At 39.6% G+C, this 16,850-nt stretch overlaps 1 protein-coding gene across 1 annotated transcript; it reads left to right on the forward strand.

Moving 5' to 3' along the window:
- The first annotated feature begins 1,732 nt into the window (after window positions 1-1,732).
- On the forward strand, window positions 1,733-14,221 carry gfi1aa (growth factor independent 1A transcription repressor a). The gene is made up of 6 exons (XM_088353983.1): window positions 1,733-1,844; window positions 1,964-2,116; window positions 5,487-5,842; window positions 9,375-9,512; window positions 12,406-12,571; window positions 14,043-14,221. Exons 1-6 carry the CDS (start codon window positions 1,733-1,735, stop codon window positions 14,219-14,221), a joined length of 1,104 nt encoding a protein of 367 aa, XP_088210109.1.
- The last annotated feature ends 2,629 nt before the right edge of the window (window positions 14,222-16,850 follow it).

Genomic DNA, 16,850 nt, shown 5'->3' on the forward strand with positions numbered 1-16,850 from the left:
ATTGGTACAAAATGCTGCAGCGAGGCTTTTACGTAAGACAAAGAAAGTTTGATCACATTACCCCGATTTTGGCTAACCTGCATTGGTTCCCTGTCAGCTTAAGATGTAATTTTAACGTTCTGTTGATATTGCACAAAATCATGCATGGACTTCATATCTTTCAGATTTAATTTCACCCTATGTTCCGGTCCAGGGCCTTTGCTCTGAAAATGCTGGTCTACTAGTACAGATCCACAGGTTCGAGAGCATTCTCCATTTGGATCCCGGTGCTGTGGAATGCTCTGCCTACTTTGATCTGCAAATTCAGTGGAACTAGGCTTAAAACACACTTATATTCCATAGCTTATGAATGACCTATATTTCACGTTGACAATATCTGTGTATTATTTGCTATTGCAACATTTGTTGCAGCCTGGTCATCCTGGAAGGGGGATTACCTCATGTGTGGTCCCTTTTCAAGTTTTTTTTTTCATTTTCCTCATGCTGAGGTTTTTGAGTTTTTCCTTGCCCTCATGTAAGTTTTAGATCAGGGGATGGTGTGACAACAGTCTGTAGTTTGCAATAGTCTGTGGTCTATGGAGCCCGTTGAGACTCCTTGTGATTTGGGCTTTACAAATAAACATGACTTGACTTGACTTGATTGGCGGGGAGCTGGCTCCTGACATGCACTTCCAAGAGTCGGCTCATAGAGCCGGTTTATTCACTAATGACACATCACCAAAGGCCATGACTTAAGGCCTTGGTGTGAAATGCACAGACCGCAACTGTTAAAAAGCCATTGTGCCACCCGAAAATGTATTTATTTATGGAACAATTACATAATGACTTGATTGACATCATACAAAAAAAATCATATAATAGAAATATTTTCCATAAATATACTAAAGAAGATTAATATATTGAGTTTATTTGGGCATTATACCGTATGTTATAGAAGTTAATAGTGATTCCAATATAAATTTAATACTTTTTTTTTTTTTTTCCTTTGTGTGTTATGGTGCTGTTGTCTTGTTTTCATTTTGATTAAGTCTTCCCTGCAAAGAAAAATGGAATAAAGGCAGGTACTTAAAAGCTCCAGCCTGCTCCTTGGGCACATGTTTATGTATTTCATAATTGTATTGTATTGCTGTTTCTGTGCAAAAAGTTAGTTTTTTATTTTGTTCATTAATGGTTAATGGTAAATTGTCTGCATTTATATAGCGCTTTTCAAGTCAATGAAGACCTCCCAGTGCTTTACAATGTGCTTCACACTTACCCATTCACACACACACTCACACACCAATCGGGAGTCAGCCATGCAAGGCGCCTACCTGCTTATTGATTATTAATGATTGATGTTTTTTGGGGGGAATTTGACTGAATAAAAAGCCGAAGAAACAAATTATCTGTGTTTTTTTTAAAATTGTATTTCATTCTATTCATAGTCTGTCTGTTGCACTGCGACTTTGTGTTTGTAATGTTTATTATCGGTTAATAAGGGAAATTGGAATTATAAATAAGAGGACGAAGTGACTGAGGTTGATAGGTACGCTTTCTTTTGAGGGGGCAGATTTGTCCACCTGCCACATAACACCTGGCAAGCACTGCAGTCACTCTGCGCAAGCGTAATAATCTGAGGTGGGGAGTGGGGGGAGGTAGGATGCCAAACTCAAATGGCTCAAGAAGCGCAGCAGTCAAGTGAGAGGGATTGTCAACTTAGGTCCACAAAAAGTTTGCTCGCAATATTTGCAACATGCCGAGATCTTTTCTGGTGAAAAGCAAGCGCGCCCACAGCTACCACGAGCCCCGAGAACTGGATCATGTGCACGTCGGCCTGGACACGCTTCTGGCTCACATAAGCGCAGGTTGGTCATGCGTAATTACGCACTCATCAAATACCAAAACGTTAGGCAAATTGACTTTTTTCTTTTAAACAATGTCACGTGAAAAGATTTATTATTGGTGTCCCCTGTTGCTGCTTTAGAGACAAAATGTTACGTGGGTACTGCAACCACAGACAGATTGTCCCCGGGCCCCTTGGTGCTGTCCCCTGGTTCAGTGGCGTCCAACTCCCCGCTCAGCTACGGAGCCTCGGATTGTGATCTGTGGCGTCCTCCCTCCCCGTCCTACTCTCCAGGTTACACTACACTTGTGGGATTTTATAAATTTGATTTAAGTTTCTCAGGGACTGTCAAGCAACTTGGCACAGTTCAGGCTTCTCCAACCTTTTTCAAAACGAGAGTGACTTTTTCTTTGTAACTAGCACAAAGGGCACCAAGTTTGATCTGCATTTCAATAGAAACAACAAAAATGTTATGACTATGTTATTAACAGATTAAATTAGTCAAACAACGACCTGCAATTTTCATATGTCCACTGCAATAAGACACTTCCGAAGTAGCCCTGTCACATGTTTTTTTTCTCAATACAAATGATCAAATTAGTGCTTAAAACTGCTATTACTCTTTATTAAAGTATTTTTGTAAATTAATATATGACGATTTGTATATTTTCCGTGTTTTAAAACCAATTGGATGAAATGGTCCCTTCATAGAAAATGGAAAATTAAACACATCTTGTGCAAGTGAATGCAAACAAGATAAAAAATGGATTAGCTTTTATTATTTAATTTCCTCATGTATTGCCAAAGAATCGGATGTAAGACTCTCTATCTAAAATAAAAAATATCAATGAGCAATTTCTTTTTCTCTCACCGGACCCTTGTGCAAATTTTTCAAACCGCGGCGGCCCGTGACTTAAAAGTTTGCTGACCCAAGGGTTAAATAGACTCAGTCAACCACAAAACAAGTAACTTTACCAGAAAATCACAAAGACCCAGTACTGGTGAGCCATTTTCAGCAACTCATTCTGGCATACCGTAGTTACTGTCATCACTTAGAGAATATTGAAGATTTAGATTTGAATTATGTCATGACAAGAATTAAATATTCAAATATTCAAAAAATAAATAAGATGTATACTAAGTAAAATAATAACAACAGTAATGATTGTTATTCAATGGTAAAAAGTGTTATTAAAAAAAATAAATAAAGCTATGGTTAAAACAGTGAAAATATTACATAATAGAAAGCTTTACTTTATATTCAACTTTATCAAAATTATAGGACCTGAATTAATTTTATGTAAAATAAATGAATAGCTGTGTCTTTAATGCTAGGTTAAGTTTAAATTTGAGTGTTCAAACTCAATTTAAGTAAACATACTGTAAGCATCATATTATTTATTATATTGTCAAGACCAGAACGGAAATGGGACCCACTCGCATAACGTTTCTCACAGTTTTATTGGGAAGAAGGGAAAGGATTGCACACACAATCCAGTGATCGCTGGTCGCGGGAAGCAGGTCGCTCTAAATGCGGAAGTGGCACTTACGTGGCAAGCGATGGCAGTGTCGGGAGCGGAAAAAACAGGTCAATAGCCAGTAAAAGAGAACAAAAACGTGGTCGGGATTGGAAACAAGTTGAAAGCCAGGAGAGGAGAGTAGATGTGGTCGAGATCAAAAACGGATCGTTATTCAGGATGGGAGAACAGACGTGGTCGAGATCAGAACAGGTCGTACCGGGAGACAAACAGGAGCAAAAAACAGGGCAAAAAAAGGCTTGCCGTGTAAAAACAGAGATTTGCAGACGGACTGACAAAAGGGACTGACAGGACCAAGTTTAGATACTGACAGAGAGACAATCTGTCAACAAGCTGCAGCTGGCGCCACACGGGCGGGGACAATTGGGCGCCATGGCAACCATGACATATATATTCGTTTAGTTTTTAAAATGTCAATAGTTCTTGTTTATGGTACAGGAAAGGGATGTCAAACTCAGTTTGGCTCTGGGGCTATGCCCAGACTTTCTGCTCTGAGACAGGTAGGATCAGTAAAATAATGTCGTTACCAAATTTTTAGCTTTGTTTTCAGTATTACGCTTTATCATTCAGCCGAGATTAGTAACCTACCCCACACGATATAATCACGGACGACTTTTCAAAACACAACACATTTATTCACAAACAATAGGGAAAATTTATTTTGATGTTTCACATTGGAGGTGTTTATTTTAACAGTGTGTTAATACCTCAACCAACTCATCACCCTATACAAACTCCACACTGCTCTCTAGCCACAAGAGAGAGCATTAGGTTTGCATTTATGTATAAAAATCATAACTTATGATAGAAATGACCAAGAGACTAGTTATTTTTTTGACATACCTACTAATTAATAGCGGGTCAGATTAAATTATCGTACCAAATCATCTATTGTGTGTTTGACATATATTTTAGAATACATCAAAAGCAGTTCACATACTATTTCACACCAAGACTGAGTAGGTTTATTTAGGTATACGCATCCTTCCAGAAATGCAAAAAATACTGAAGGAGCTGTATGGAATTTGGAGCTTTTTTATCGATGCTGCTAACTCCTGTCTTGTATCATCATTGCAGCCTCTGTCAAGCTCCTTATGGTGTGCGTGCAAGTAGGTGCATTTCCTAGTTGTGCCCACATTTACACTTTTCTTTTCATCTTTCTTGGGGTTGGGTTAGAGTTTGGACCGTACTTGAAACAGGTCATGTCTACTTTATTCATGATAGTATCGTGATTACTCATTGCACTCACCTGTGCCCGCTTGTTTGGCGCCAGCTGCTGCTAGTTGCCTGATTGATCCCCCCCTATTTATACCCAGTACTCCAGTCACTCCTTGTCAGTCCGTCAGCAACCCTCCGCATATGCAAGGCTAGCACTTTGACTCTGGCTCCCGTCTGTTCCAGTCTTCATCCGTTTCCCACTTGTCTGTTCCGGATTTCCCGTTTGTCTCCGGCTATTGACCCGTTTTTGCCTTCAACCACGCTCTGATCTCTTGCTCCGGCTATCAACCCGTTTCGTCCATTTGACCAAGCTCCGATCTCCCACTCCGGCAAATCCACTTCCGCATTCCGATCACGCTCCGATCCCGTGAGCTGCTTGCTCCACCTGTCCAGCGAGCACCGGATCGCTGGCATTTGTTTCCTTGATATCCCAATAAACTTCGGTGTGAAACGTTACACGTTTGGGTCTACCATTTGTTCTGGTTCTGACAAATAGACTAACAAATATAAACAAAATAAAACACAAGGGACAAGCATGGAGTCCCTTGCCAATCACCCGCCCTTATTCCGGCTACCTAATTGGTTTCCCACTGAACAGCTTTGCTAACAGTAAGATAAAAGCAGATAGTTGCAGTGGAAAAATACTATTAGGGCTTTTTGAACCTAGTTGGGCATTGCTAACACATAAAATATTCTACTTTGAACTTTTTAAGGAGACCTCAAACAATGCACTCTGCCTTTAAAAAGCATCTTAAAGTATAAAATCCTGGAACAACGTATAAGTTGACAGGCATGAAAACTAGTGACAATATAACCATACAGTGCAACCATACAAATTTGGTATTTTTTATCTCTGCTCATAAAGAAAAGTTGAATTAATTGTCTGAATGCCATTTCTTACAATCCAGATTCAGAGGAATGTCCCACCCCCACAGCGGAGGACGGCCACCGCTTCAACATGTCCCTCTTCCCCGCTTACAGTTGGTCTTCTTATGGCACGCCGGACCTGAGGCACGCCGTGCCAAATGCTTACCATCGACGGCTTCACACGTTGGACCTGCAGCAAAGTCGTGCAGACGCTTGCACCAAAGGATGCTACTCAGCCTCCTCGGCATCCATCCAAATTCAACGGCTGTGCGGATTGAGGACCGCTGACATGTTTGGGGACCTGAACGAAAAGCAAATCATGAAAAGTGAAGAAGAGTTTATTTGTGTCAACCAGATTGACTCTGATGGATCCTATAAGTGCATCAAGTGTTACAAGGTAACATTAACTCATTAAGGGTTAATTTTTTCATTCGTTAAGTCAGGTCAAGTCATTTTTATTTGTATAGCCCTTAATCACAAAGAGTCTTAAAGTCAACTATACACCTTTGTGTTCACTTTAAACCAGGAGTCTCCGACCTTTCAGGCTGAGAGCAACTTTTTGTTTTAGCACAAACCGCACCCAGTTTAATAGGCCTTTCTGTAATAACAACATATGTTATTACTATGTTGTTACTATGTTATTACCACTAAAAGAAAGCATTTTACTAAAGTAAAAATCACATTTACCCAGCTTTGGTGAGCTATTTCGAAAACAGGTCCGCAGGCACCTCAGCTGTCTTCAGGGGACATGCTGGTACCCGTGGGCACCATGTTGGAAACTCCTGCGTTAAACGTGAATTAATCACAAAACACAGGTGATGTTAGTTTCGCACTGATCATAGGAAAAATTGAGCTTTATTTGTTTATACTTGTGTAATCTGTCCATGATGCCCATGATGTATCCAAAATGAGATTGATTAATTAACTAAGACTAGATTTTGAGGATATTGCATCGGTGACATGCGATGAGGTTTTGTGTCTGGTTAAGCACAATTAAATATATAGAAAAATTGATTCATAATTTGATTGGCAGAGCAAGAAAGCAATATATCAATTGTAGATCAGGAAAATAAAACTTTGTCTGTTTGATTGTCTCACCTCAACTTATAATTAAAGTCAATGGGCTGCTCTTTTATCAATAAAAGCATAGATAATCTTTCTTTATTAAAAACGTCCATGTAAAGAAAAAATGTTATTGGATTACTTGTCTTGCTTGTTAGCTATCTAATACTGTCACTTATTCTATTGTTTGGAACTGAGGTGTAGCGCAAATCAGAATCCTTTGTCTCACTATCGCACTCTCCCATGAAGCAAGAGAATTGCATGCCTCACTTTTTATCTGCAGACTCTCAGCACAGTAAAATGTTTCATACTAATTATTAATAATATTAATCATACAATGTGAAAAATAAGCGATTCAGCGAAAGATAAAATCCCCAAATTGTAAAGTTAAATGAGAACTGGCTTTAACACTTAATAAATACCACTTTGTATATTTCCAATATTATTTTTCCATGATGACAGCTGAGGCACAGACTCACCTGCCTCCCCTGATTTCACATCACTGCACTGCAAATAGTGACTACAAACATCTGTCTGTCCATCAGCTATCTGTCTTTTGAGCTCCCCAGTCAACTTGCTACCTATCTAGCACACCTAGCTAACTGCAACATGTAGTTAGCTAGTAGACTTTATCAGTTTCTTTTTACCTTTAACACTAATTACCATTTTTTCCAATTACAACATCGTCTGGAGTTCTGCTTATTGTAACTATCAACAGTGAGTAAGAAGAGTACTTGAAACAATAGCTCTGAAGTTAATTTGATGATACTTTGACCTTTAAAGGGACACTGTGTATCATTTGACAACTAGATGTTGCGGTATTACATAGAAAAACTCAAAACTGAGTGTAAAAAGGCATAAGGAGGAATACAAGCTAGAGAGACTTAAAGTAACCAATATGCACAATTTTTTGCCCAGCATTTCACACGTTACAATATGGCGCACAGCTCTCTCTCAATACAGTAATGCTCATGTTGTGAAAAATTCATTTAAAATCCTCAACCCACAAGTATTTTAAAAAAATGCACGTTTATATGACAGTTCAAGTATTTTTCTCACTCCTTAATTCTATATTTTTGTTAATGAATTAAGTCTTTTTGACCACTGAGAGGCTCTAGATAATACACACTGTCCCTCTAATGAAGTGAGCTCTCGCACACTTTGTTTGAAACCATTTAATGCCGTGCGCCCATCATCTACAGAAAAATTACCGTATTATAAAAGTCAAAAACAATTTCAAATCAAGGAGATTTAAAAAAAAAGGCTTCCTTGACAATTTTTTAGAAAGAAAATGAGGTCTCTGTTATTTTTGAATATAAGCTTTTAAGTCATTAGAAAAAAACATTGTCAATTTTCATCGTGGATTTTTGGTATCAATCCAATCCAAGTAATATGGACTGATAACGATCCGATATGGATACTTTTTTCCCGGAAATCTCATCCGATTATTGAATCATTAAAACCCATTCCCTGTTTAAACTAGTTTATAATTGTGACAAAACCCGCCTTAAAATATACATTTTTTTAAATTAAAGAAAAACAACGCAAACTTTAAAGGTATAAAAACTAAATATAGATATTTCCATAACAACGGTTTCAGAACAAAAGTCGAGATGATCAAACAAAACAAAAAACAGCAATGTAACGAAAATACAAATATAACAAAGTCAAACTGATAAAAATATAATAAAATGCTTCTACATGCAGTCACCATTTATGAATCAATCTATTTATTTCATATCTATGTTCTATGAAATATTCTTTTATTCTCTGCTTTCAGCCAATGTGCCTTATCCTTCGATACCCCTTATAAATGAAAAAAAAAAAATCTTTCACAAGGGGGTATATTGAAGGTGCGTCCTATAATCAGGTGCGTCTTAGAAGCCGTGTCTTATAATGAGGCGCCTTTTATAGTGCGTAATATACGGTACCTTTTATTTGCACAATATTTTAATGTTTGTTACTTTTGTTACTTGTGTTTATGTTTGCATTTGGACCCTTTATGGGAGACGTAACGTCAGGGAGGGGTGAGGCGACTGGGGTGGAGATTCTTCTCTGTGAATTAGTCTTTTTCTGAGCATAAATGACAGCTAACAGTGCCTACTGTTTGAATGTATTTAATGTGTTTGTTATATTGTTCATTAAATTGGCAATTAGGCTCCAGCAACGACGTCGTGTGTCCTTGACATACCTGTAAACCTCCACAGCTCCATGCCCGTAAAAACTGTCGTATTTTCCCGTACAAAATAATCGTACACCATATCTTTTTTTCGGAATGATGCATGATGGGAAATCCCCAGGCAGCAGACGCATGCCACAGTAGCATCAAACCGCTCGCTTCCTTTGCAACGAAAAAAAACGATACCGAGATAGAGGCTTCCGCGGCGAACTCGTTTGACTTTGATTTGCCGTTTCGTGATAGTCGGTGTTTACCTGATGGTACCCATAATTGACAAATTTGCGTTTTTCCGTACAGATTTTCTTGTAAATGCATAATAAACGTACTTTGTACGGCAAAAATGTACAGGTTGACAGGTATGCCTTGACCATACGCAAGGGCATTACAATATTTTGAAAAAAAAAAAAAAAATCAGTAGTGTAATCACAATTGAACGGAATTTGAAAGTTATAATGTATGTATTATCTTACAACACACTAACAACATTGTTATAGTGGTAGTTAAAATGGAGAGAAAGTATCGATTTTAAGACAATAATATCAACCCGATCAAAGTACTTGCTCGGTAATGACAATAACGACGTTGGTATCAATCTGCCCACTCTTACTACATGTCCCGTGGATGATGACCGATGCCAACAAGCTGTTTTTGCGACATTTTTCTAAAATGAGTGTCTCGATCTCAAAAGGTGTTTACCACCCCACATGGTCTGGAAGTCCACGTCAGGCGTTCACACTGCGGCACGCGTCCCTTCGAATGCGGGATTTGCGGCAAAACTTTCGGCCACGCCGTCAGCCTGGACCAACACAGAGCCGTACACTCGCAGGTAAGAACTGGAGCTGAGTTTTTCACAATTGTGCCAACATGGGACCTTGTCTAGTGTGCCGCAAGAAATTGCCCAATTTTATCTTTGCAAAAAAAAAAAAAAAAAAGCTATGGTGCTGTATCTTGGTTTTATCTGAGTCAGAGGCATAAGCGAGCTAAGAAGCTGCTTAGGGGGCCCGCAACCACATTATTTTGCTTTCATTGCAAAATCAAAAAAATGTAGAATTACTAAAAAAAAAATACTACAGTAATACTTCCAAACTAAATAACAAATGAAGTGCTTAAAACAGGGACCTAATGTACAATTTCGCTCTAAATAATTTGATGAAACCCATCCTTTTAAATAGAAGTATGTGATGTTACATGTGACTCCAAAAAGTTGTCCACCCCTGGAGTAGAACATGAAATGAGTTCTTGCAGGTATTCAAATTATCAAGTAATAGGGGCCCTCTATCAAATTTTGCTTACGGCCCCATGAAGGCTTGGGCCAGTCCTGATGTCAGTGATCGGTAACATTCATCCATATCATTAGAAACAGATTACTACTCTTTTTTTTAATACTAATTAACTGCTCATGAGGTACCATAGTATATTTAATAACTTATTTTTTGCTTGTTTTGTTTAAGAACGCATTGTAAAAAATAATAAAACAAGTCAAATCAAGTCAAAGTCTTGCTGATTTCTTATTTTACTAAAAATGCTAAAAATTAAAAAAAATACATTTAATAGGGGAAAATTACAACGTAGTCAGAAAAATGTTTCCACTGTTATGAGTTTTTGTCCATTTTTTTAACATAAAACAAGATTTAGAAATAAAGCTAAATCTTAAACAGTTTGTAAAATCTAATATTACGGCTAAATCATTAAATAAAATGAATAACTTGTATTAACTCCTGAGCCGGGCAGCACGGCGGCGCAGTGGTTAGCCCATGTGCAGCACAGTTCAAGTCATGGGTACCTCCTGCGTGGGTTCAAATCCAGCTCCAGACTTCCTGTGCGGAGTTTGTATGTTCTCCCCGTGCTTGCGTGGGTTTCCTCCGGGCACTCCGGTTTCCTCCCACATTCCAAAAACATGCATCTCAGGAGAATTGGCCGGTCCAAATTTTCCCTAGGTGTGAATGAGCAAGTGAGTTGTCTGTTCCCGTGTGCCCTGCGATTGGCTGGCTACCAGTTCAGGGTGTCCCCTGCCCACTGCCCGATGATTGCTGGGATGGGCTCCAGCACCCCCGCGACCCTACTGAGGATAAGCGGTGCAGCTGATGCGATGAGATGAGATGAGATGAGAACTCCTGAGCCATGGTGACCACAAACGATAAAAAACACTATATTCTGCAAATTTAGTCAACACAATAATTAAAACTTTCGGGGACATTGTGCATTATTTATCACCTCCGAGTGGTGAAAAAAAAACTTTATTCATTAAAAAAAACCAACACAATATTAAATGATATGTATTGTCAGGGGCGGCTCGGCGGAACCGTGGTTAGCGCATGCGTGGCACAGTTCTGAGGTCATGGGTTCAAATCCGGAGTTTGCATGTTGTCCCCGTGCCTGGGTGGGTTTCCTTCGGACACTCCAGTCTCCTCCCACATTCCAAAAACATGCAAGTGAGGTTAATTGGCCGGTTCAAATTGTCCCTAGGTGTGAGTGAGCGAGTGAGTTGTCTGTCCCAGTGTGCCTTGCGACTGGCTAGCAACCAGTTCAGGATGTCCCCTGCCCGGAGATGGCTGGGATGGGCTCCAGCACCCCCGCGACCTTACTGAGGATAAGCGGTGCAGATAATGGATGGATGGATGGATTCTGTCAGTGCATTATTGTTTATTATCACATAGAGTCAATATTTTTATTTTTGTAAACACCAGCATTTGTATTGATATAACACATTCTTTTACAATATACAGTATCACTCGGTTTGCGTTCGAAAAATATCCCACGATAGTCAAAACCCACGAAGTAGAAACATGTATTTTTTTATTAGATATCTGTAAAATATAATATACTGTATATATGACTGTGACAAAGTAACAAATATTGATCTACTAATCAAAACACAGAATACAGAATTGCAATTGAATGAATCGTCTTCATTGTCATTGTACAGTAGTACGAAATTGGAGGGCTTCTCCTTTAAGTGTAAGAAAGTGAGCGGCCGGCTAGCTGCCCGCTAGCATTGGAGATCCTTGGATTGAGTCAGGTGTGATGATCAAAATACGACCGTCAGGAGTGTAACTGTTTCCCATGAGTTGTAGCTCCAGGTCACCCTTTTCATGGGTAACGGATCTGGTGTTGGTGAGATACAGGCTCGGCAGGGGTGGCTTGTGTCGGTTGTCATGGAGCAGCATTAGTAGGTCGGATTTGTGACCCTGCCTCTGTCTATTCCCCAACCCAATAACAATCCACAGAGCACCTGGTGGTGATCCGCATTTCTTTGCGCTCTTCTGACTTTCCTCAGAGTCTGATTTGATTGATTAATTTATTTTCATTATTAAGAGCCTCAAAAATGCTACCTGCCGTAGGGTTTTGCAGTTTGTTTGTGGTTGACCCAAGGACTTGAATGCCTGCCCAGCTGTTTGATTGGCTCATAAAGCACCCTATCACCGTTGCGCACATGGACAACCAGGCTTACCCAACACCCAAGCATCCTTCCACAACCTGCTCCTGTAAAAGCACTTGCTGTGTGTTGTCTGTTGCAGTTCACAATGTAAAAATCTGCAGTGTCAAAACCGCGAAAAGTATTACAAATTTAAACTGGGGTGTTTGTGGACTTTTTTAATTTGTGCATTGTTTCTTTTCTTACGTAAATATGTGGAGTAGCTCAAAAGCTAGGAAACAACACACCGACATTGCTCTTTTTCTACTGTCCATGAAGAAAAAAAAAGGTTTTTGGGTTACAGGAAAGGAGCTTCAGCTGCAAAATTTGCGGGAAAAGCTTCAAGCGATCGTCCACTCTGTCTACTCACCTTCTCATCCACTCAGACACGCGACCGTATCCGTGTCAGTACTGCGGGAAGAGGTTCCATCAGAAGTCGGACATGAAGAAGCACACCTTTATTCACACAGGTGAGAAAGGAGCTTTACCAAAATCACTAACTCCATATTCCCCTACAGCAGGGGTCGGGAACCTTTTTGACCAAGAAAGCCATAAAACCAAAAATATTTAGATTTTTTTCTTGAGATAGCCAGACCATATATTTAAAACAAAATTTCAATAAAACCCGCTCTCCAGACAAAAGCTAATTCTTCAGCATGTTTTGTTTCAGCGTGTGATGTTTGATGAGTAGATAAAATCTATGAAATAAGGATAATGCCAAAGCCTGTGTCCAATATAAATATAAATACACCACCTAAAATTCGTCTCCCTCCTGCATTTACTTAATAGTGTGGAGGCTCATTTTAACTGCCATTTTTGTCCTAAATAATGGTTTCAAAACAAGGTGCAAGTAGAGTTCTTTTGTAAAAATGTTACAAAATACTGCAAATGAGGATATATAGGTATTTATCTTCAGTGCAGACGACGCTGGGCGAGAAGAAAGAGTGTGCGTGCCCTGTGTATAGCTCAGCCCATTCCTACCGCTCTAGGTGCTTTGCTAGAGATTTTGAGTAAAACTTTTGTTTTGGGTTAAAGTTGGTTCTATGGCTTTACATCATAAAGTTAACATAGATTGTTCAATGAACGTCCATATAAAGGAGCTTGTAACTTAAAAAGTGTGTCAATTGCTGGAGTGCCTAAATCTAAAGATGTATTGTTTTCCAGAAAGCCACTATCAAATAACTTCTTCACAAAACAAAATCTGAAAATGAATAATGCTATTGATGAACTAAATAATAACCAAATAACCCTCTTTGGATTCTTCACAAGGGCGGCACAGGTGGGCGGTTAGCACACAGCGCCACGGTTCAGATGTTCAGGGTTCAAGTCCATCACTTTTTACTCTGCCCGAGTTTTTCCCCAAGTTAAATAAACTAGTCGAAATTAATTCCATTGCCGTTTTTTCTTTTTTTTGGTAAATGACCAAAAAATCCCTTAGTATTCGTTTTAGAATGAAATAATACATTCCTGAATCATAATTTAACTGTGAGCCTCCGAAAAGACCACCAACCCTCCAGCTAAGGCAGATTTTTTTTTTTATGCCATTAATTTTCTGGTTTATCCTATGTCAGAATTGACTTTTCTACCATGTGACGCCTGAGCTGAAATGAGTTGGACACCCCGGTTTTAGGGATTAAAATAGATACAAATTTACCTAAAAAAATAGTTTTTTAACAAGAAACTAGGTTTGAAAAAAGTAATAAATATGAAAAATAAATCCCAAAATCCCAAAGTTTTTTTTTTTTTTTTTTTAGAAAGTAACTGACTACTGGGATTTTACCTTGGTGATACTTTTTAAGAACAGTTTTTAGAATGTCAAGAAACTCTAAGGCTGCAAGTGCAAGACTTTAACATAAACATCGAGGGGGATAAAACACTGCAAATTGAGCGGATGCACAAGAAACAGACGTGCGAACAACCCGTTTCTGTTTTTTGGCGCAGGCGAGAAGCCCCACAAGTGCCAAGTGTGCGGCAAAGCCTTCAGCCAGAGCTCTAACCTGATCACGCACAGCCGAAAGCACACAGGATTCAAACCCTTCGCCTGTGACCGCTGCGGAAAAGGATTCCAGAGGAAAGTGGACCTAAGGAGGCATAAGGAGACCCAGCATGGACTCAAATAACCAAGCCTCATTGCAATTTTTTCTATGATGTTATTCCTCGACATACACATAACACCATTGTTTTGTGGATTATTTATTAATATTATTGTTATTATTGTTGAGCTTGAGCATGAAAGCATTGGGTACTATTATTCTTGATGAGGATTGTTATGCTTGTGTGCCCTAAATAAATTATCGAGTTTAATTTTTGCTAATTCATGGTTTCTGTATTTTTATCCCCCAGTTATACTAGAAAGTACTTTGTTTTGTGAACAAGTACATCAAATATTAAATTGCCAAACATTTGCTCATAGTTGCTTTTTTGCACTCATGGCATGTGACGGGGCACTCTAATGCAGCTACGCCAACCAAATGCCTTACATCAGGGGTGTCAAAGAAGCCCAGGTAAAAAAACTAGGCTACAATGTAAATGAGGAAAATTTTAAAAACGATGGTGTGAAATATACCCTGAAAATGAGGGCGGTTAATTTAATGGATGCTAGAGCGTGTGTTAGGGATAGATGTGAATGGCAAAGGCAGGTTAGAAAGGACTGGTATCGACACAGCTTGAACTGGCTAACCTGGGCTCCTGTGTGGCCTCCTCAGAGGTGGGATCAAACTATATGATGTGGAGGGGTCTGCTAATGAAGGGTTACATATCACAGCAACTCTCCCAGTGTTGTGCTGTCGGCTTAATGTTCGGTGTCAGGTTGGGAAGAGCTAAGTGGAATGAATGTTTAGTGACTGTGTGTGTTCTTGACTCCAGCTACGTTCCACTACAGGAATATGGCTTTGGTATATAGATAGATAAAAATCCTCATTCAATGAAGATTAAATGAAAAAGGCCGGTAATATTCAGGCCCCATAAGTAGCCCATGTTTTACATTTTAGCAAAAGCCAGCTAAAATCACTTTCAAAAAATAACTGCAATTTTTAATCATTCAGTAAACTCCAATATAAAAAGTTGCAAGGAGAAGTAATGTACCGTGAAAACAAATACTCAATAATCCCAGGTGTGTGATGCAATAATAAATCAAGATCCTCTCAGGGATCAAAGAAAATATTTTCAGGGCCAAATATGTCCCACACGCCGCGACTTTGACATAGGTGCTCTATAGATAGATAGATAGATAGATAGATAGATACTTTATTCATCCCCGAAGGGAAATTCACTTTTCCAGCAGCATCCCTAAGCTGAGAACAATCGAAAATAACAGAACAATCGAAAATAACACGGGAGCTGCTGGAGTGGCTGCCATTCGTGACGGCGCCGGAGAAACGATTCGTTGTCATGGTCAAATTGTTTCCCTAATGTGCCCACACAGCACGGCGGCGTAGTGGTTAGCGCGTGTGCGGCACAGTTCTAAGGTCTTGGGAACCTCCTGTGTGGGTTCAAATCCAGCTACCGGACTTACTGTGCGGAGTTTGTATGTTCTCCCCGTGCTTGCGTGGGTTTCCTCCGGGCACTCCGGTTTCCTCCCACATTCCAAAGACATGCATTTCAGGTGGATTGGCCGGTCCAAATTGTCCCTAGGTGTGAATGAACGAAAAAAAAACAGGATGACTTGAAAAACAGCGTCAAAGTATTAATTAGACCAAACAGTGATGGGCGGTAAGGTACATGTCAGATTTACAGATAAATTAACCCACATCTTATTCAATTGATTGACAAAACAAGACCGCAATATATAAACTGTAGCATAGACAGAAATGTTTTATTGTATTTCCTTACTTATACATGAAATCCATTTACTGATACTTTTGAATAAAAGCATCCGTAAGTCTGTAGTCTCCTATTTTGAAAAAAAAATACATGCAGCAAGAAAAATAGTTACTGGCTTGCTTGACTTGCTGTTAACTTGTAAATAATATAATTGTATTGTTTAGAACTGAGGTTTGTACAAAATCAGAATCTCTGGTCAGATTACAAAAAAAAAATCAGAATCTCTGGTCAAGCAGCACGGCGGCGCAGTGGTTAGCGCGTGTGCGGCACAGTTCTAAGGTCCTGGGAACCTCCTGTGTGGGTTCAAATCCAGCTACCAGACTTACTGTGCGGACTTTGTATGTTCTCCCCGTGCTTGCGTGGGTTTCCTCCAGGCACTCCGGTTTCCTCCCACATTCCAAAGACATGCATTTCAGGTGGATTGGCCGGTCCAAATTGTCCCTAGGTGTGAATGAGCGAGCGAGTTGTCTGTCCCCGTGTGCCCTGCGATTGGCTGGCAACCAGTTCAGGGAGTCCCCTGCCCGATGATTGCTGGGATGGGCTCCAGCACCCCCCGCGACCCTACTGAGGATAAGCGGTGCAGCTAATGAGATGAGATGAGATGTGATGTGCCCACACTCCTAATTAACAGAGAGGCGTTCATGAAAACCCAGTTTTAATTTGTGTCGTCGGGGTACCAGTTCATGTAGTTTGTCTTGGGCAAGTACATCCCTCTAGGGCCATTTTTTAGGGGGGGTTTGATCCCTGACATGAAACAGCTAGTACTGAAACAGATCATACTCCAACAAATGTTATTATCACCATAACTACTGATGCTAATTTTCTAATGTGTATTTTGGTGTTTCAAGATTTGATCATGACCAAGATTATCACTGAAGTCATTTTTTTTTTACATATATTTTTACACCGTGTTTTTTTTCTCAAGGC

Source organism: Urocampus carinirostris, chromosome 1 (genome assembly GCF_059441175.1).
Source record: "Urocampus carinirostris isolate Australia breed hairy pipefish chromosome 1, RoL_Ucar_1.0, whole genome shotgun sequence".
Lineage (NCBI taxonomy): Eukaryota > Metazoa > Chordata > Actinopteri > Syngnathiformes > Syngnathidae > Urocampus > Urocampus carinirostris.